The 22,946-nt window shown below is 41.3% G+C and overlaps 1 protein-coding gene across 1 annotated transcript in view; it reads left to right on the top strand.

Annotated features, from left to right (window-relative positions):
- Positions 1-551: 551 nt before the first annotated feature.
- The window catches only part of LOC139758583 (uncharacterized), a 29,278-nt gene continuing 6,883 nt past the window's right edge, over positions 552-22,946 (top strand). The window contains exons 1-2 of the mRNA XM_071680102.1: positions 552-722; positions 11,455-11,554. Coding sequence (XP_071536203.1) covers positions 569-722; positions 11,455-11,554 — 254 coding nt within the window. The 5' untranslated portion in view covers positions 552-568. The remainder of the gene's footprint in view (positions 723-11,454; positions 11,555-22,946) is intronic.

The following is a 22,946-nucleotide window of genomic DNA, read 5'->3' as shown; positions in this document are numbered from 1 at the left end:
TCCATCTTTCTACCTCCAATTTGGTCTCCCACTTCTCCTCGTTCCCTCAACTCTGACACATATATCCTCTTGGTCAATCTTTCCTCACTCATTCTCTCCATATGACCAAACCATTTCAAAACACCCTATTCTGCTCTCTCAACCACACTCTTCTTACCACCACACATCTCTCTTACCCTTTCATTACTTACTCGATCAAACCACCTCACACCACATATAGTCCTGAAACATCTCTTTCCCAGCACATCCACCCTCCTCCGCACAACTCTATCTATAGCCCACGCCTCGCAAACATATAACATTTTTGGAGCCATTATTCCTTCAAACCTACCCATTTCTGCTTTTCAAGATAACGTTCTCGACTTCCACACATTTTTCCACGCTCCCAGAACTTTCGCCCCCTCCCCCACCCTATGATTCACTTCCGCTTCCATTGTTTCATCCACTGCCAAATCCTCTCCCAGATATCTAAAACACTTTACTTCCTCCAATTCATATATATATATATATGTATACACTCTTTTTTTTCTTTTTTTGCAAGTCGGCAGAATCTTTCATATCCAAAGAGATGTCCAAGGCAGAGGCGGCAGGTCGCATTGTACTCCAAAGGTTTTCCCAGATGTCAGTGAGCATCAACACAATAGTGAGGCATGGCAGCTACGTTATGGTGGGGACAGAAACAATCTTGACCATCATGATGACGCATGTCTTCTCACAAACAGGTTTATGTCCAACGTGATGAAAGTATCAGCAATATTGGTAATGGCGTGAATGGTTTTTGAGGGTGATAATCTTAATCCATCTCAATTTCCTATATTCATAATAAACTTTTTATTGCTATAAATGTACCTAGGTGAGTGAATACATAACGAAGTTGTTGATAATCTTTTCTGTAAAATTTCATAGAGATATGGTAAAAACTAAATTTTTCTAATACTTTTGTTGATCACTTACGAAATGAATATTCTTACTATATTGGAAGACAGAGTAGACTTATGTCTCACAAAATTCTAATGATTAATACATAATCCAAATGCATGAAGTTCTTTTAAAGCCAAACACCAGGTAACCCAGCCTAACATAATCACTTTGACTATCACATATAGAGACGTAATGTAGGAAGTTTGTATTTTCAGAATCTAAACTTTGGAACACGTGAAGGCGCTAAGTGAAGTGTAGGTATCCTAGCCGAAGGCTCGGGATCGGGTGTGTAAATTTGCGTGGATGTAACAAGGAGAGATAAAAAGAATGTTTGAGAACATAGGTTTGGATACTCTAGCTTTGAGGTAAATAAGTCTTAAGGTACAGGAGGAGAATGGTTTGGGATCGTCTTAGGGGGTAAAGCCAAGGGTTAGTGAAGAGACGAGACCTATGAAAAGTCAGCTCTACCGCAGCTCTACCACGTCCACGCACGCACATATACATACCTATACATTATATATACATATATATATATATATATATATATATTTATATATATATATATATAAATATATATATATATATATATATATATATATTTTTTTTTTTTTTTGCTTTATCGCTGTCTCCCGCATTTGCGAGGTAGCGCAAGGAAACAGACGAAAGAAATGGCCCAACCCACCCCCATACACATGTATATACATACGTCCACACACGCAAATATACATACCTACACAGCTTTCAATGGTTTACCCCAGACGCTTCACATGCCCTGATTTAATCCACTGACAGCACGTCAATCCCGGTATACCACATCCATCCAATTCACTCTATTCCTTGCACGCCTTTCACCCTCCTGCATGTTCAGGCCCCGATCACACAAAATCTTTTTCACTCCATCTTTCCACCTCCAATTTGGTCTCCCACTTCTCCTCGTTCCCTCCACCTCCGACACATATATCCTCTTGGTCAATCTTTCCTCACTCATTCTCTCCATGTGCCCAAACCATTTCAAAACACCTTCTTCTGCTCTCTCAACCACGCTCTTTTTTTATTTCCACACATCTCTCTTACCCTTACGTTACTTACTCGATCAAACCACCTCACACCACACATTGTCCTCAAACATCTCATTTCCAGCACATCCATCCTCCTGCGTGCAACTCTATCCATAGCCCACGCCTCGCAACCATACAACATTGTTGGAACCACTATTCCTTCAAACATACCCATTTTTGCTTTCCGAGATAATGTTCTCGACTTCCACACATTCTTCAAGGCTCCCAGAATTTTCGCCCCCTCCCCCACCCTATGATCCACTTCCGCTTCCATGGTTCCATCCGCTGCCAGATCCACTCCTAGATATCTAAAACACTTTACTTCCTCCAGTTTTTCTCCATTCAAACTTACCTCCCAATTGACTTGAACCTCAACTCTACTGTACCTAATAACCTTGCTCTTATTCACATTCACTCTTAACTTTCTTCTTTCACACACTTTACCAAACTCAGTCACCAGCTTCTGCAGTTTCTCACATGAATCAGCCACCAGCGCTGTATCATCAGCGAACAACAACTGACTCACTTCCCAAGCTCTCTCATCCCCAACAGACTTCATACTTGCCCCTCTTTCCAAAACTCTTGCATTCACCTCCCTAACAACCCCATCCATAAACAAATTAAACAACCATGGAGACATCACACACCCCTGCCGCAATCCTACATTCACTGAGAACCAATCACTCTCCTCTCTTCCTACACGTACACGTGCCTTACATCCTCGATAAAAACTTTTCACTGCTTCTAACAACTTGCCTCCCACACCATATATTCTTAATACCTTCCACAGGGCATCTCTATCAACTTTATCATATGCCTTCTCCAGATCCATGAATGCTACATACAAATCCATTTGCTTTTCTAAGTATTTCTCACATACATTCTTCAAAGCAAACACCTGATCCACACATCCTCTACCACTTCTGAAACCACACTGCTCTTCCCCAATCTGATGCTCTGTACATGCCTTCACCCTCTCAATCAATACCCTCCCTTATAATTTACCAGGAATACTCAACAGACTTATACCTCTGTAATTTGAGCATTCACTCTTATCCCCTTTGCCTTTGTATAAAGGCACTATGCACGCATTCCGCCAATCCTCAGGCACCTCACCATGAGTCATACATACATTAAATAACCTTACCAACCAGTCAATAATACAGTCACCCCCTTTTTTAATAAATTCCACTGCAATACCATCCAAACCTGCTGCCTTGCCGGCTTTCATCTTCCGCAAAGCAATTACTACCTCTTCTCAGTTTACCAAATCATTTTCCCTAACCCTCTCACTTTGCACACCATCTCGACCAAAACACCCTATATCTGCCACTCTATCATCAAACACATTCAACAAACCTTCAAAATACTCACTCCATCTCCTTCTCACATCACCACTACTTGTTATCACCTCCCCATTTGCGCCCTTCACTGAAGTTCCCATTTGCTCCCTTGTCTTACGCACTTTATTTACCTCCTTCCAGAACATCTTTTTATTCTCCCTAAAATTTAATGATACTCTCTCACCCCAACTCTCATTTGCCCTCTTTTTCACCTTTTGCACCTTTCTCTTGACCTCCTGTCTCTTTCTTTTATACATCTCCCACTCAATTGCATTTTTTCCCTGCAAAAATCGTCCAAATGCCTCTCTCTTCTCTTTCACTAATAATCTTACTTCTTCATCCCACCACTCACTACCCTTTCTAATCAACCCACCTCCCTCTCTTCTCAGGCCACAAGCATCTTTTGCGCAATCCATCACTGATTCCCTAAATACATCCCATTCCTCCCCCACTCCCCTTACTTCCATTGTTCTCACCTTTTTCCATTCTGTACTCAGTCTCTCCTGGTACTTCCTCACACAAGTCTCCTTTCCAAGCTCACTTACTGTCACCACCCTCTTCACCCCAACATTCACTCTTCTTTTCTGAAAACCCATACAAATCTTCACCTTAGCCTCCACAAGATAATGATCAGACATCCCTCCAGTTGCACCTCTCAGCACATTAACATCCAAAAGTCTCTCTTTCGCGCGCCTGTCAATTAACACGTAACCCAATAACGCTCTCTGGCCATCTCTCCTACTTACATACGTATACTTATGTATATCTCGCTTTTTAAACCAGGTATTCCCAATCACTAGTCTTTTTTTGAACACAAAAATCTACAAGTTCTTCACGATATCCATCTACAACACTGAACACCCCATGTACACCAATTATTCCTTCAACTGCCACATTACACAATCTAGAGTTCAAATTCTGACACTGTATCACATACTCCCACAACTCCTGTTTCAGGAGTTTTGCTACTCTTTCCTTTGCTCTTGTCCTCTCACCATCCCATGACTTTACTCCCAAAACATTCCTAAACTACTCTTCCCCATTACCCTTGAGGTCCATTTCACTCAGACCCAAAATATTTATGTTCCTTTCTTCAAACATACGACCTATCTCTCCTTTTTTCTCTTATTGGTTACATCCACACGCTTTTAATCACCCCACAGTGTGCCTTCAAGGAGGATGAGCACTCCTCACGTGACTCCTTCTGTTTCCCCTTTTAGAAAGTTAAAATACAAGGTAGGGCAGGATTTCTAGAAAGATCATGAGAGGCAAGTGTTTAGAAAGCAGCTAAGTGAGTCTTAGCAGTTTTGATGCAGGAGACCGGGTTATAGTGATTGGTGATTTGAATGCAAAGGTGAGTAATGTTACATTTGACGGAATGATTTTGTACATAGGATGTTCAGTTTTGTATATGGAAACGGTAAAGAGCTTGTAGATTTGTGAGCTGAAAAAGGACTGGTGTTAGGCAATACCTTGATAAAAAAAAAAGAGAGATATACATACGTATATGTATGTAAGTAGGAGAGATGGCCTGAGAGCGTTATTGGATTACGTGTCAATTGACAGGCGCACGAAAGAGAGACTTTTGGACGTTAATGTGCTTAGAGGTGCAACTAGAGGGATGTCTGATTATCATCTTGTTGAGACGAAGGTGAAGATTTGTAGAGATTTTCAGAAAAGAAGAGAAAATGTTGAGGTGAAGAGAGTGGTGAATGTAAGTGAGCTGGGAAGGAGACTTGAGTGAGGAAGTGCCAGGAGAGGCTCAGTGCAGAATAGAAAAAGTTTAGAGCAAAGGACGTAAGGGGAGTGGGGGGGAGGAGTGGGATGTACTTAGGGAAGCAGTGATGGCTTGCGCAAAAGATTCTTATGGCATGAAAAAGGTGGGAGGTGGGCAGATTATAAAGGGTAGTGAGTGGTGGGATGAGGAAGTAAGATTATTAGTGAAAGAGAAGAGGGACTCATTTGGACGAGTTTTTCAGGGAAGTATTAGAAATGACTGGAAGATATGTAAAAGAAAGAGGCAGGAGGTCTATAGAAAGGTGAAAGAGGTGGAAAAGAGGGCAAATGAGAGTTGGGGTGAGAGAGTATCATTAAATTTCAGGGAGAATATAAAGATGCTTTGGAAGGATGTCAATAAGGTGTGGAAGACAAGAGAACAAATGTGAACATTAGTGAAAGGGGCAAATGTGGAGGTAATAACGAGTAGTGGTGATGTGAGGAGATGGAGTGAGTATTTTGAAGGTTTGTTGAATGTTTTAGATGATAGAGAGGCAGGTATAGGGTGTTTCGGTCGAGATGGTGTGCGAAGTGAGTGGGTTAGGGTGAATGGTTGGTAAAAAGAGAAGCGATACTATAAACTTTGCGGAAGATGAAACCCGGATTTGGATGGTATTTCAGTAAAATTTATTAAAAAAAGGAGGTAACTGTGTTGTTGACTGGGTGTTGAGGATATTCAATGTATGTTTGGCTCAAGGTAAAGTGCCTGAGGTTTGGCGGTATGCATGTATATTGCCATTGTACAAGGGCAAAGGGGATAAAGGATTACAAACGTACAAGTTTATTGAGTATTCCTGGGAAAATATATGGGAGGGTATTGATCAAGAGGGTCAAGACATGTACGGAGCATCAGATTGGGGAAGATCACTGTGGTTTCAGAATGTATGTGAGAAATACATAGAAAAACAAATGGATTGGTATGTAGCATTTATGGCTATGGAGAAGGCATATGATAGAGTTGATAGAGATGCTCTGTGGAAGGTAATAAGAGTATATGGTGTGGGAGGAAAGTTGCTAAAACAGTGAAAAGTTTTTATTGAGGATGTAAGGCATGTGTGCGAGCAGGAAAGGAGGAAAGTGGTTGGCTCTAAGTGAATGTCGGTTTACGGCAGGGGTGTGTGATGTCACCATGGTTGTTTAATTTGTTTATGGATTGAGTTGTTAGGGAGGTGAATGCAAGAGTTTTGGAGAGAGGGGCAAGTATGAAGTCTGTTGTGGATGAGAGAGCTCGGGAAGTGAGTCAGTTGTTGTTCTCTGATGATACAGCGTTGGTAGCTGATTCGTGTGAGAAACAGCAGAAGCTGATGACTGAGTTTAGTAATGTGTCAAAGGAGAACGCTGAGATCAAATGTAAATAAGAGCAAGGTTATTAGGTACATTAGGGCTGAGGGTCAAGTCAATTAGGAGGTAATTTTAATGGAATAAAATTTGAGGAAGTGAAGTGTTTTAGATATCTGTGAGTGGATTTGGCAGCGGATGGAACCATGGAAGCGGAAGTGAGTCACAGGGCGGGGGAGGGGGCGAAAGTTCTTGGAGCGTTCAAGAATGTGTGGAAAGAGAGAACTTTACCTCGGAAAGCAAAAATGGGTATGTCTGAAGGAATAGTGGTTCCAACAATGTTATTTGGTTGCGAGGCGTGGGCTATAGATAGAGTAGTGCGGAGGAGGGTGGATGTGTCGGAGATGAGATGTTTGAGGACAATATGTGTTGTGAGATGGCTTGATCGAGTAAGTAATGTAAGGGTAAGAGAGATGTGTGGTAATAAAATGAGTGTGGTTGAGAGAGCAGAAGTGGGTGTATTGTAATTGTTTGGTCACATGGAGAAAATGAGTGAGGGAAGATTGACAAAGATTATATATGTCAGAGGTGGAGGGAACGAGGAGAAGTGGGAGACCAAATTGGATGTGGAATTATGTTGTGAAAAAGATTTCGAGCAATCGGTTCGATCCTGGCTGTTGGAGGTTTGTGTGTTATATGAAGGTGCGCATTCATATGCACTTTCATCGTATTCATATACCTCCGCGTTGTACAGTTTGGTTCGATAAAATGCTATCTGTTGGCTGTGTGAGCCTGATGGGAAACGATCGGTGTAGACTCCGTTGCTCACCAACGTGAGACGAAGGGTATTCGAATACATAGTATTCGAATAGTCAAATCCCTATTAGAGGCGATCATAGCCTAGCTGTAGCGCTCTCAACTGTTGCACAGGGGTCCCAGGTTCGATCCTGGCTTTTGAAGGCTTGTATGTTCTATGAAGATGCGCGTTTATATGCACTTTGTTTATATATATATATATATTTTTTTTTTTTTTTTTGCTTTGTCGCTGTCTCCCGCGTTTGCGAGGTAGCGCAAGGAAACAGACGAAAGAAATGGCCCAACCCACCCCCATACACATGCCTTGATTCAACCCACTGACAGCACGTCAACCCCGGTATACCACATCGCTCCAATTCACTCTATTCTTTGCCCTCCTTTCACCCTCCTGCATGTTCAGGCCCCGATCACACAAAATCTTTTTCACTCCATCTTTCCACCTCCAATTTGGTTTCCCTCTTCTCCTCGTTCCCTCCACCTCCGACACATATATCCTCTTGGTCAATCTTTCCTCACTCATTCTCTCCATGTGACCAAACCATTTCAAAACACCCTCTTCTGCTCTCTCAACCACGCTCTTTTTATTTCCACACATCTTTCTTACCCTTACGTTACTTACTCGATCAAACCACCTCACACCACACATTGTCCTCAAACATCTCATTTCCAGTACATCCATCCTCCTGCGCACAACTCTATCCATAGTCCACGCCTCGCAACCATACAACATTGTTGGAACCACTATTCCTTCAAACATACCCATTTTTGCTTTCCGAGATAATGTTCTCGACTTCCACACATTCTTCAAGGCTCCCAGAATTTTCGCCCCCTCCCCCACCCTATGATCCTCTTCCGCTTCCATGGTTCCATCCGCTGCCAGATCCACTCCCAGATATCTAAAACACTTCACTTCCTCCAGTTTTTCTCCATTCAAACTCACCTCCCAATTGACTTGACCCTCAACCCTACTGTACCTAATAACCTTGCTCTTATTCACATTTACTCTTAACTTTCTTCTTTCACACACTTTACCAAACTCAGTCACCAGCTTCTGCAGTTTCTCACATGAATCAGCCACCAGCGCTGTATCATCAGCGAACAACAACTGACTCACTTCCCAAGCTCTCTCATCCCCAACAGACTTCATACTTGCCCCTCTTTCCAAAACTCTTGCATTCACCTCCCTAACAACCCCATCCATAAACAAATTAAACAACCATGGAGACATCACACACCCCTGCCGCAAACCTACATTCACTGAGAACCAATCACTTTCCTCTCTTCCTACACGTACACATGCCTTACATCCTCGATAAAAACTTTTCACTACTTCAAACAACTTGCCTCCCACACCATATATTCTTAATACCTTCCACAGAGCATCTCTATCAACTCTATCATATGCCTTCTCCAGATCCATAAATGCTACATACAAATCCATTTGCTTTTCTAAGTATTTCTCACATACATTCTTCAAAGCAAACACCTGATCCACACATCCTCTACCACTTCTGAAACCACACTGCTCTTCCCCAATCTGATGCTCTGTACATGCCTTCACCCTCTCAATCAATACCCTCCCATATAGTTTGCCAGGAATACTCAACAAACTTATACCTCTGTAATTTGAGCAGTCACTCTTATCCCCTTTGCCTTTGTACAATGGCACTATGCACGCATTCCGCCAATCCTCAGGCACCTCACCATGAGTCATACATACATTAAATAACCTTACCAACCAGTCAACAATACAGTCACCCCCTTTTTTAATAAATTCCACTGCAATACCATCCAAACCTGCTGCCTTGCCGGCTTTCATCTTCCGCAAAGCTTTTACTACCTCTTCTCTGTTTACCAACTCATTTTCCCTAACCCTCGCACTTTGCACACCACCTCGACCAAAACACCCTATATCTGCCACTCTATCATCAAACACATTCAACAAACCTTCAAAATACTCACTCCATCTCCTTCTCACATCACCACTACTTGTTATCACCTCCCCATTTGCGCCCTACACTGAAGTTCCCATTTGCTCCCTTGTCTTACGCACTTTATTTACCTCCTTCCAGAACATCTTTATATTCTCCCTAAAATTTAATGATACTCTCTCGCCCCAACTCTCATTTGCCCTTTTTTTCACCTCTTGCACCTTTCTCTTGACCTCCTGTCTCTTTCTTTTATACATCTCCCACTCAATTGCATTTTTTCCCTGCAAAAATCGTCCAAATGCCTCTCTCTTCTCTTTCACTAATACTCTTACCTCTTCATCCCACCACTCACTACCCTTTCTAATCAACCTACCTCCCACTCTTCTCATGCCACAAGCATCTTTTGCGCAATCCATCACTGATTCCCTAAATACATCCCATTCCTCCCCCACTCCCCTTACTTCCATTGTTCTCACCTTTTTCCATTCTGTACTCAGTCTCTCCTGGTACTTCCTCACACAAGTCTCCTTCCCAAGCTCACTTACTCTCACCACCCTCTTCACCCCAACATTCACTCTTTTTTTCTGAAAACCCATACAAATCTTCACCTTAGCCTCCACAAGATAATGATCAGACATCCCTCCAGTTGCACCTCTCAGCACATTAACATCCAAAAGTCTCTCTTTCGCGCGCCTGTCAATTAACACGTAATCCAATAACGCTCTCTGGGCATCTCTCCTACTTACATAAGTATACTTATGTATATCTCGCTTTTTAAACCAGGTATTCCCAATCATCAGTCCTTTTTCAGCGCATAAATCTACAAGCTCTTCACCATTTCCATTTACAACACTGAACACCCCATGTATACCAATTATTCCCTCAACTGCCACATTACTCACCTTTGCATTCAAATCACCCATCACTATAACCCGGTCTCGTGCATCAAAACCACTAACACATTCATTCAGCTGCTCCCAAAACACTTGCCTCTCATGATCTTTCTTCTCATGCCCAGGTGCATATGCACCAATAATCACCCATCTCTCTCCATCAACTTTCAGTTTTACCCATATTAATCGAGAATTTACTTTCTTACATTCTATCACGTACTCCCAGAACTCCTGTTTCAGGAGTACTGCTACTCCTTCCCTTGCTCTTGTCCTCTCACTAACCCCTGACTTTACTCCCAAGACATTCCCAAACCACTCTTCCCCTTCACCCTTGAGCTTCGTTTCACTCAGAGCCAAATCCAGGTTCCTTTCCTCAAACATACAACCTATCTCTCCTTTTTTCACATCTTGGTTACATCCACACACATTTAGGCACCCCAATCTGAGCCTTCGAGGAGTATGAGCACTCCCCGTGTGACTCCTTCTTCTGTTTCCCATTTTAGAAAGTTAAAAAAATACAAGGAGGGGAGGATTTCTGGCCCCCCGCTCCCGTCCCCTCTAGTCGCTTTCTACGACTATATATATATATATATATATATATATATATATATATATATATATATATATATATAAATATATATATATATATATATATATATATATATATATATATATATATATATATATATATATATATCCCTGGGGATAGGGGAGAAAGAATGCTTCCCACGTATTCCCTGCGTGTCGTAGAAGGCGACTAAAAGGGAAGGGAGCGGGAGGCTGGAAATCCTCCCTTCATTTTTTTTTTTTTTTTTTTTTTCAAAAGAAGAAACAGAGAAAGGGGCCAGGTGAGGATATTCCCTCAAAGGCCCAGTCCTCATCCTCTGTTCTTAACGCTACCTCGCTAATGCGGGAAATGGCGATTAGTAAAAAAAAAAGAGAAAAAAAAAAAATATATATATATATATATATATATATATATATATATATATATATATATATATATATATATATATATATATATATATATATATATATATATATATATGCGATATTTATAGGTGAGTCTGTGTGTGTACGTGAGGGTGCCTGGAAAATGGAAATTATATATTTGTGTCTGCATGTATTTATATCAAGGATTAATGTCATAATCTTAATTCTTGTTCGAGGTTAAACTTTGAATGATAAAAGATGACCTAAAAAAAGATAGAGAGGAATAGAATTAATTCTGAAGAACGTAAAACATAGCTCATGATACAAGACAGATTATGGTTGTTAGAAGAGTAAATACTATCTTTTTTCCCACATTTAATTAAAATTTCATTGCCATTGTTGTATTCTCTACATCATTGAGACGTTATTTTGTTGATTTCTGTCTTACCCTTTCCTCACTTTTATTACTGCAGCTATATGTTTTATGACAAGGAAATACCAACAGGCACCTGTGACTTCTACTTGTCCAAAGAAGGATTCTTCCCAATTATACAAAGTTTGGTTGGTCAGAAGTACAGTCCTCTAGTTCCCGCCATAAGTAAGAGGTAATTATCGTGGACACTTATTAACTTCTTCAGAAGCACCTTGAGCTGAATGTGGCTCTTTTGTTCATAGTGCACATTTTAATTAGTTAATACCAATGAATGCACTATACGCTATGAATCTCTTTCAAATTTCTTACGCTTTATCTCAAGAACTAAGTAGAATAATGTCTAAGGCGTGTATATGCATGTAAATCAAAGTGAGGCAGAGAAGCAGAGAGAAAAGTGAAAACATTAACACGAGGAGAAAAATTTTGTTTGTAACTTTAGTCAAAGATACAAGAAAAAAAGAAAAAAAAAGGCTTTAATCGAATTGAATCCTACATGGTTTTAATTGTTATTTTCTGGTTCAGTAAGTACCGAATAATCAATGGCTCGTTTTGTGCAAATCTTTCATGCAAGACGATGATTTCTCTCTCCATGAATTTGTTTCCCTCTTATTCCTGTGAGCACGAAACTACAGATCGTTGTGATTATATTGCCTTCTGGCAAAGAGTTGTCATTATATTTACCATTAGCTTACGAAGCAGCACACAATGGATGTCATCCACTTCTCTTGGCTAGACAATATAATCTCGAACATCTGAAAATTTGCCATCACAATACTAATCATTAAATCCTCCAAACCACCTACATCAATTTTATCCTTGCATTCAAGCTTTGTGAAAAAGTGATGCACAACAGAATCAAACACTACTACCATACTGCACCCAGAGCTAACACAACATAGACGGATGCAACCAGACCCAATCGCCCTCCCACGTGGTATTAGCTTTTGATGCATTCCCTCATCACATCCTCACTCAGACACACACAAACAAAAAAAAAAAAAAAAAAAATCACAAAACCTTCCAGAAGGAAATAAAGTGGTTCACTAGTTACCGGACGCAATGCAATGGTCAAACAATGGCTTAATCTCTAAGACAATTAAACTCGACAACTGAACTGACAAAGGAGCAGTTCTTTATCCTACTTTCTTCAATTTCTTCCTATACTACCTCAGGCGAACCTCAATATGACTGTCTTTTCGTATGCAACGAAAACATCTCGACGCCAGAGTGGCAACAAGAAACATGCAACACTTTATTACACAAGTGGACCAATGGCTTACCAAAGATTGCACTTGGAAAAGTCTTAAACACCATTTTAAACCCAGAATGACACGAAGCCAAGTACTTGCGAAACAGGACAATCACTGCCCACACGATTACATAAACGTAAGAGTAACGGATAAACTATATCTTCTCGGAACCCTAACTGTCACCAGATTTTGACTACGGAAAGAATCACTTATAGCCCAGTAGGAACACTTCATCCGCTCCATTTTAAACCATGCTTCACCTGCCTGGTGAGCCGCACTCTCAAACGAAAAAACAAAAAATAAATCACACAAAAGAGTAAAATCATATCAATCACTAGCTGTCTAACAATTGCAAACACTCAACATTTTAACAGAAAATAAAGACCCCTTACAATATACTAGCACTTCAAAATGCTCGGCACTCAATTCTGTCCGTCAGTACTAGAAATATCCAACTTAACGTACTCAATAACTATTCACCAACACCTATGTAGAAGTAGAAACTCACATTTACCTCACGATTTAATAACTTCTAACACATCTTCTAACCCCTACATGTATCATGTATATATATATATATATATATATATATATATATATATATATATATATATATATATATATATATATATATATATATATATATATATATATATACAAACGCATTCCTCACGTGTCGTAGCAGGCGACTAAAGGAGACGGGAGCGGGGGGCCAGAAACCCTCCCCTCCTTGTATTTTAACTTTCTAAAAGGGGAAACAGAAGAAGGAGTCACGCGAGGAGTGCTCATCCTCCTCGAAGGCTCAGATTGGGGTGTCTAAATGTGTGTGGATGTAACCAAGATGAGAAAAAAGGAGAGATAGGTAGTATGTTTGAGGAAAGGAACCTGGATGTTTTGGCTCTGAGTGAAACGAAGCTCAAGGGTAAAGGGGAAGAGTGGTTTGGGAATGTCTTGGGAGTAAAGTCAGGAGTTAGTGAGAAGACAAGAGCAAGGGAAGGAGTAGCACTACTCCTGAATCAGGAGTTGCGGGAGTATGTGATAGAGTGTAACAAAGTAAATTCTAGATGATATGGGTAAAACTGAAAGTTAATGGGGAGAGATGGGTGATTATTGGTGCATATGCACCTGGGCATGAGAAGAAAGATCATGAGAGGCAAGTGTTTTCGGAGCAGCTGAATGAGTGTGTTAGTGGTTTTGATGCACAAGACCGGGTTATAGTGATGGGTGATTTGAATGCAAAGGTGAGTAATGTGGCAGTTGAGGGAATAATTGGTATACATGGAGTGCTCAGTGTTGTAAATAGAAATGGTGAAGAGCTTGTAGATTTATGTGCTGAAAAAGGACTGGTGATTGGGAATACATGGTTTAAAAAGCGATATATACATAAGTATACGTATGTAAGTAGGAGAGATGGCCAGAGAGCGTTATTGGATTACGTGTTAATTGATAGACGCACGAAAGAGAGACTTTTGGATGTTAATGTGCTGAGAGGTGCAACTGGAGGGATGTCTGATCATTATCTTGTGGAGGCGAAGGTGACGATTTGTGGGGGTTTTCAGAAAAGAAGAGAGAATGTTGGGGTGAAGAGAGTGGTGAGAGTAAGTGAGCTTGGGAAGGAGACTTGTGTGAGGAAGTACCAGGAGAGACTGAGTACAGAATGGAAAAAGGTGAGAACAAAGGAGGTAAGGGGAGTGGGGGAGGAATGTGATGTATTTAGGGAAGCAGTGATGGCTTACGCAAAAGATGCTTGTGGCATGAGAAGTGTGGGAGGTGGGTTGATTAGAAAAGGTAGTGAGTGGTTGAATGAAGAAGTAAGATTATTAGGGAAAGAGAAGAGAGAGGCATTTGGACGATTTTTGCAGGGAAAAAATGCAAATGAGTGGGAGAGGTATAAAAGAAAGAGGCAGGAGGTCAAGAGAAAGGTGCAAGAGGTGAAAAAGAGGGCAAATGAGAGTTGGGGTGAGAGAGTATCAGTAAATTTTAGGGAGAATAAAAAGATGTTTTGGAAGGAGGTAAATAAAGTGCGTAAGACAAGGGAGCAAATGGGAACTTCAGTGAAGGGGGCAAATGGGGAGGTGATAACAAGTAGTGGTGATGTGAGAAGGAGATGGAGTGAGTATTTTGAAGGTTTGTTGAATGTGTTTGATGATAGAGTGGCAGATATAGGTGTTTTGGTCGAGGTGGTGTGCAAAGTGAGAGGGTTAGGGAAAATGATTTGGTAAATAGAGAAGAGGTAGTAAAAGCTTTGCGGAAGATGAAAGCCGGCAAGGTAGCAGGTTTGGATGTATTGCAGTGGAATTATAAAAAGGGGGTGACTGTATTGTTGACTGGTTGGTAAGGTTATTTAATGTATGTATGATTCGTGGTGAGGTGCCTGAGGATTGGCGGAATGCGTGCATAGTGCCATTGTACAAAGGCAAAGGGGATAAGAGTGAGTGCTCAAATTACAGAGGTATAAGTTTGTTGAGTATTCCTGGTAAAGTATATGGGAGGGTATTGATTGAGAGGGTGAAGGCATGTACAGAGCATCAGATTGGGGAAGAGCAGTGTGGTTTCAGATGTGGTAGAGGATGTGTGGATCAGGTGTTTGCTTTGAAGAATGTTTGTGAGAAATACTTAGAAAAACAAATGGATTTATATGTAGCATTTATGGATCTGGAGAAAGCATATGATAGAGTTGATAGAGATGCTCTGTGGAAGGTATTAAGAATATATGGTGTGGGAGGCAAGTTGTTAGAAGCAGTGAAAAGTTTTTATCGAGGATGTAAGGCATGTGTACGAGTAGGAAGACCGGAAAATGATTGGTTCTCAGTGAATGTGGGTTTGCGGCAGGGGTGTGTGATGTCTCCATGGTTGTTTAATTTGTTTTGGATGTGGTTGTTAGGGAGGTGAATGGAAGAGTTTTGGAAAGAGGGGCAAGTATGCAGTCTGTTGTGGATGAGAGAGCTTGGGAAGTGAGTCAGTTTTTGTTCGATGATGATACAGCGCTGGTGGCTGATTCATGTGAAAAACTGCACAAGCTGGAGACTGAGTTTGGTAAAGTGTGTGAAAGAAGAAAGTTAAGAGTAAATGTGAATAAGAGCAAGGTTATTAGGCACAGTAGGGTTGAGGGTCAAGTCAACTGGGAGGTAAATTTGAATGGAGGAAAACTGGAGGAAGTGAAGTGTTTTAGATATCTGGGAGTGGATCTGGCAGCGAATGGAACCATGGAAGCGGAAGTGAATCATAGGGTGGGGGAGGGGGCGAAAACTCTGGGAGCCTTGAAGAAATGTGTGGAAGTCGGGAACATTATCTCGGAAAGCAAAAATGGGTGTGTATGAAGGAATAGTGGTTCCAACAATGTTGTATGGTTGCGAGGCGTGGGCTATGGATAGAGTTGTGCGCAGGAGGGTGGATATGCTGGAAATGAGATGTTTAAGGACAATTTGTGGTGTGAGGTGGTTTGTTCGAGTAAGTAATGTAAGGGTAAGAGAGATGTGTGGAAATGAAAAGAGTGTGGTTGAGAGAGCAGAAGAGGGTGTTTTGAAATGGTTAGGTCACATGGAGGGAATGAGCGGGGAAAGATTGACCAAGAGGATATATGTGTCGGTGGTGGAGGGAACGAGGAGAAGAGGGAGACCAAATTGGAGGTGGAAAGATGGAGTGAAAAAGATTTTGAGTGATCGGGGCCTGAACATGCAGGAGGGTGAAAGGCGTGCAAGGAATAGAGAGAATTGAAACGATATGGTATACACGTCCACACACGCAAATATACATACCTATACATCTCAATGTAAACATATATATACACACACAGACACATACATATATACTCATGCACACAATTCACACTGTCTGCCTTTATTCATTCCCATCGCCACCTCGCCACACATGGAATACCATCCCCCTCCCCCCCTCATGTGTGCGAGGTAGCGCTAGGAAAAGACACCAAAGGCCCCATTCGTTCACACTCAGTCTCCAGCTGTCATGTAAATAATGCACCGAAACCACAGCTCCCTTTCCACATCTAGGCCCCACACACTTTCGATGGTTTACCCCAGACGCTTCACATGCCCTGGTTCAATCCATTGACAGCACGTCGACCCCGGATTGCACATTGTTCCAATTCACTCTATTCCTTGCACGCCTTTCACCCTCCTGCATGTTCAGGCCCCTATCACTCAGAATCTTTTTCACTCCATCTTTCCACCTCCAATTTGGTCTCCCACTTCTCCTCGTTCCCTTCACCTCTGACACATATATCCTCTTGGTCAATCTTTCCTCACTCATTCTCTCCATGTGACCAAACCATTTCAAAACACCCTCTTCTGCTCTCTCAACCACACTCTTTTCATTTCCACACATCTCTCTTACCCTTACATTACTTACTCGATCAAACCATCTCACACCACATATTGTCCTCAAACATCTCATTTCCAGCACATCCATCCTCCTGCGCACAACTCTATCCATAGCCCACGCCTCGCAACCATACAACATTGTTGGAACCACAATTCCTTCAAACATACCCATTTTTACATTCCGAGATAATGTTCTCGACTTCCAAACATTCTTCAAGGCTCACAGAATTTTCGCCCCCTCTCCCACCCTATGATTCACTTCCGCTTCCATGGTTCCATCCGCTGCCAGATCCACTCCCAGATATCTAAAGCACTTTACTTCCTCCAGTTTTTCTCCATTCAAACTTACCTCCCAATTGACTTGACCCTCAACCCTACTGTACCTAATAACCTTGCTCTTATTCACATTTACTCTTAACTTTCTTCTTTCACACACTTTACCAGACTCAGTCACCAGCTTCTGCAGTTTCTTACATGAATCAGCCACCAGCGCTGTATCATCAGCGAACATCCACACCAGACTTCATACTTGCCCCTCTTTCCAAAACTCTTGCATTCACCTTCCTAACAACCCCATCCATAAACAAATTAAACAACCATGGAGACATCACACACCCTTGCCGCAAATCTACATTCACTCAGAACCAATCACTTTCCTCTCTTCCTACCCGTACACATGCCTTACATCCTCGATAAAAACTTTTCACTGCTTCTAACAAATTGCCTCCCACACCATATATTCTTAAAACCTTCCACAGAGCATCTCTATCAAGTCTATCATATGCCTTCTCCAGATCCATAAATGCTCACACAAATCCATCTGTTTTTGTAAGTATTTCTCACATACATTCTTCAAAGCAAATACCTGATCCACATATACTCCACTACTTCTGAAACCACATTGCTCTTCCCCAATCTGATGCTATGTGAATGCCTTTAACTTCCTAGTCAATACCCTCCCATATATTATCCAGGAATAATCAACAACTTATACCTCTGTAATTTGAACATTCACCTTTATCCCCTTTCCCTTTGTACAATGGCATTGTACTTGCATTTCGCCAATTTTCAGGCACTTCACTATGAACTATGCATATATGGAATATCCTTATCAACCAGTCAACTAGCACAGTCATCCCCTTTTTTAATATATCCCACTGCATACCATCCAAACCTGCTGCCTTGCCGGCTTTCATCTTCCGCAAAGTTTTCACTACCTCTTCTTTGTTTTCCAAACCATTCTCCTTGACACTCTCACTTCCCACATCACCTTGACCCAAACACCTTATATCTGACATTCTGTCATCAAATACACTCAACAATCCTGCAAAATACTCACTCCGTCTCCTTCTTATCTCGCTATTACTTGTTGTTATTACCTCCCCATTTGCCCCCTTCACCGATGCTCCATTTCCCTCTTGTCTTACGCACTTTATTTACCTCTTTCAAAAACATTTTTTTATTTTCCCTAGAATCTAATGATACTCTCTCACTGCAACTCTCATGTGCCCTCTTTTACATCTCTTGTACCTTTCTCTTGACCTCCTGCCTCTTTTTTTCTCCTAGTCATTCGCACTACTTCATTGGAAAAATCGGCCAAACGCTTGCCTGTTCTCTTTCACTAACGATCTTACTTCTTCATCCCACAGCTCACTACCTTTCTAATCTGCCCACCTCCCACCTTTGCTCATGCCAAAAGTATCTTTTGTGCGAGCCATCACTGCTTTTCTATATACATCCCATTCCTCCCCCACTCCCCTTACGTCATTTCCTCTCACCTTTTGCTATGCTGCACTCAATCTCTCCTGGTACTTCATCACACAATTCTCATTTCCAAGCTCACTTTCACCATCGACTTCTCAACACCCCAACATTCTCTTTTCTTTTCTGAAAACCTCTATAAATCTTCACCTTCATCTCCACAAGATAATGATCAGTCATCCCTCCAGTTACCCCTCTCAGCACATTAACATCCAAAATTCTCTCTTTCATGCGCCAATCAATTAACACGTTGTCCAATAACGCTTTTTGGCCATCTCTTCTACTTACGTACGTATACTTTTGACATACCTCTCTTTTTAAAGCAGGTATTCCAAATCGCCAGCCATTTTTCAGCACTTAAATCTTCGAGGTCCTGACCATTTCCATTTACAACAATGAACACCCCAGGAACATCACTATAACCAGGTCTCGTGCATGAAAGCTGCTAAACCACTCACTCAGCTGCTCCCGCAACACTTACCTCTTATGATCTTTCTTTTCGTGACCAGGTGCATAAGCACAAAATATCACCCTTCTCTCTCTAAACACTTCCAGTTTTACCCATAGCAATCTAGAGTTTACGTTGTTACGCTCTATAACATGCTCACACAGCTCCCTTCTTCAGGAGTAGTACTACTCCATCCTTTGCTCTTGTCCTCTCACAAACCAGCGATCTTACTCCCATGACATTCCCAAACCACTCTTCCCCTCTACCCTTGAACTTCACTTCATTCAGAGCCAATACATCCAAGTTCCTTTTCTCAAACATGCAACACATGTCTTCTTTCTTCTGATCTTGTATATATTCACAAACATTTATAAAGCCCAATATATATATGTGTGTATATATATATATTTCTTTCTTTCTTTCAAATTATTCGCCATTTCCCGCATTAGCAAGGTAGCGTTAAGAACAGAGGACTGGGCCTCTGAGGGAATATCCTCACCTGGCCCCCTTCTCTGTTCCTTCTTTTGGAAAATTAAAAAAAAAAAACAAGAGGGGAGGATTTCCAGCCCCTCGCTCCCTCCCCTTTTAGTCGCCTTCTAAGACACGCAGGGAATACGTGGGAAGTATTCTTTCTCTCCCTATCCCCAGGGATAATATATATATATATATATATATATATATATATATATATATATATATATATATATATATACACTATTTATTTATTTATTCATTATTTATTTTGCTTTGTCGCTGTCTCTCGCGTTAGCGAGGTAGCGCAAGGAAACAGACGAAAGAATGGCCCAACCCACCCACATTCACATGTATATACATACACGCAAGTATACATATCTATACATCTCAACGTATACATATATATATATATATATATATATATATATATATATATATATATATATATATACACACAGACAAATACATATATACACATGTACATGATTCATACTGTCTGCCTTTATTCATTCCCATCGACACCCCGCCACATATAAAATAACAACCGCCTCCCCCCTCAAGTGTGCGACGTAGCGCTAGGAAAAGACAACAAAGGCCACATTCGTTCACACTCAGTCTCTAGCTGTCATGCAATAATGCACCGAAACCACAGCTCCCTTTCCACATCCAGGCCTCACAGAACTTTCGATGGTTTACCCCAGACGCTTCACATGCCCTGGTTCAATCCATTGACGGCACGTCGACGCCTGTATACCACATCGTTTCAATTCACTCTATTCCTTGCACGCCTTTCACCCTCCTGCATGTTCAGGCCCCGATTGCTCAGAATCTTTTTCACTCCATCTTTCCACCTGAACTTAGGATTCCCACTTCTCCTTGTTCCCTCCACCTCTGACACATCTATCCTCTTTGTCAATCTTTGCTCACTCATTCTCTCCATGTGAACAAACCATTTCAAAACACCCTCTTCTGCTATCTCAATCACACTCTTTGTTTACCACACATATCTCTTACCCTTTCATTACTTACTCAATCAAACCATCTCACAATACATATTGACCTAAAACGTCTTATTTCAACCAAATCCATCCTCCTGCGCACAATTCTATCTGTAACCCACGCCTCACAACCATATCATTGTTGGAACCGCTATTCCCATTTTTGCTTTCCAAGATAATGTTCTTTCCTTCCACACATTTGTCAACGCTCCCAAAATTCTCACCCCTTTTCCCACTTCCGCTTCCATGGTTCCATATGCTGCCAAATCCACTCCCAGATGTCTAAAACACTTCACTTCCTCCAGTTTTTCTCCATTTAAACTTACCTCCCAATTGACTAGTCCCTTATCCCTATTCTAGCTAAACCTTGCTCTTATTTACATTTACTCTCAGCTTTCTTCATTCACACACTTTACCAAACTTAGTCACCAGCCTCTGCAGTTTCTTACCCGAGTCAGCCACAGGCGCTGTATCATCAGCGAACAACTAACTCACTTCCCAAGCCCTATCATCCACAACAGACTGCATACTTGCCCCTCTCTCCATAACTGTTGCAATCACCTCCCTAACAATCTCATTCATAAAAATTAAACAACTATGGAGACATCACGCAACCCTGCAGCAAACCGACAATTACTGAGAACATATCACATTCCTCTCTTCCTACACGTACACATGCCTTACAATCCTCGATAAAAACGTTTCACTGCTTCTAGCAACTTACCTCCCACGCCATATGATTTTAATGCCTTCCACAGAGCATTCATATCAACTTTTTTTCTATGCCTTCTCCAGATCCATGAATGCTACATACAAATCCATTTGCTTTTCTAAGTATTTCTTACATATTTCTTCAAAGCAAACACCTGATCAAAACATCCTCTACCACTTCTGAGACTACACTGATCTACCCAATCTGATGCTCTGTACATGCCTTCACTCTCTATATCAATACCCTCCGATATGATTTCCCAGGAATACTCAACAAAATTATACCTCTGTAATTTGAGCACTCACCTTTATCCCCTCTACAACTATGGCACTATGCATGCATTCCGCCAATCCTCAGGCACCTCGCCATGAGTCACACATACATTAAATAACCTTACCAACCAGTCAACAACACAGTCACCCCCTTTTTTTTAATAAATTCCACTGCAATACCATCCAACCCCGCTGCCTTTCCGGCTTTTAACTTTCCCCAAAGCTTTTACTACCTCTTTTCTGTTTACCAAATCATTCTCCGTAACCCTCTCACTTCGCACATCCCCTCGACCAAAAGACCCTATATCTGCCACTCTATCATCTAACACATTCAACAAACCTTCAAAATACTCACTCTATCTTCTCACATCACCACTACTTGTTATAACCTCCCCATTAGCCCCCTTCACCGATCTTCCCATTTGATCTCTTGTCTTACGCACTTCATTTACCTCCTTTCAAAACATACTTTTATTCTCCCTAAAATTTTATAACACTCTCAACCCAACTCTCATTTGCACTTTTTTTCATCTCTTGCACCTTTCTCTTGACCTCTTGCCTCGGTCTTTTATACATCTCCCATTCATTTACACTATTTCCCTGGAAAACTCGTCCAAATGCCTCTATATTCTCATTCACTAATAGTCTTCCTTCTTCATCCCACCACTCAATACTCTTTCTAATCTGCCCACCTCCCACGCTTCTCATGCCACAAGCATCTTTTGCACAAGTCATCACTGCTTACGTAAATACATCCCATTCTTCCCCCAGTCCCCTTACGTCCTTTGCTCTCACCTTTTTCCATTTTGCACTCAGTCTCTCCTGGTACTTCCTCGCACAAGTCTCTTTCCTAAGCTCACTTACTGTCACCACTCTTTTCACCCCAACATTCTCTTTTCTTTTCTGAAAACCTCTACAAATCTTCACCTTCCCTTCACAAGATACTGATCATACATCCCTCCAGTTGCACCTCTCAGCACATTAACATGAAAAAGTATCTTTTTCGTGCGCATATCAATTAACACGTAATCTAATAACGCTCTCTGGCTATCTCTCCTATCTCTCCTATATCTCTTCTCTCTCTTTTCAAAACAGGTATTCCTAATCACTAGTCGTTTTTCAGCACACAAATCTACAAGCTCTTCACCATTTCCATTTACAAAACTGAACACCCCATGTACACCAATTATTCCCTCAACTGCCTCATTACTCACCTTTCCATTCACATCACCCATCACTATAACCCGGTTTCTTGCATCAAAACTACTAACACACTCACTCAGCTGCTCCCAAAACACTTGCCTCTCAT

The sequence above is a fragment of the Panulirus ornatus genome, chromosome 30 (genome assembly GCF_036320965.1).
Source record: "Panulirus ornatus isolate Po-2019 chromosome 30, ASM3632096v1, whole genome shotgun sequence".
In the NCBI taxonomy this organism is placed as follows: Eukaryota; Metazoa; Arthropoda; class Malacostraca; order Decapoda; family Palinuridae; genus Panulirus; species Panulirus ornatus.
Note: the sequence above shows the minus strand (reverse complement) of the source record. Positions and strands in the feature narration are given on the sequence as shown.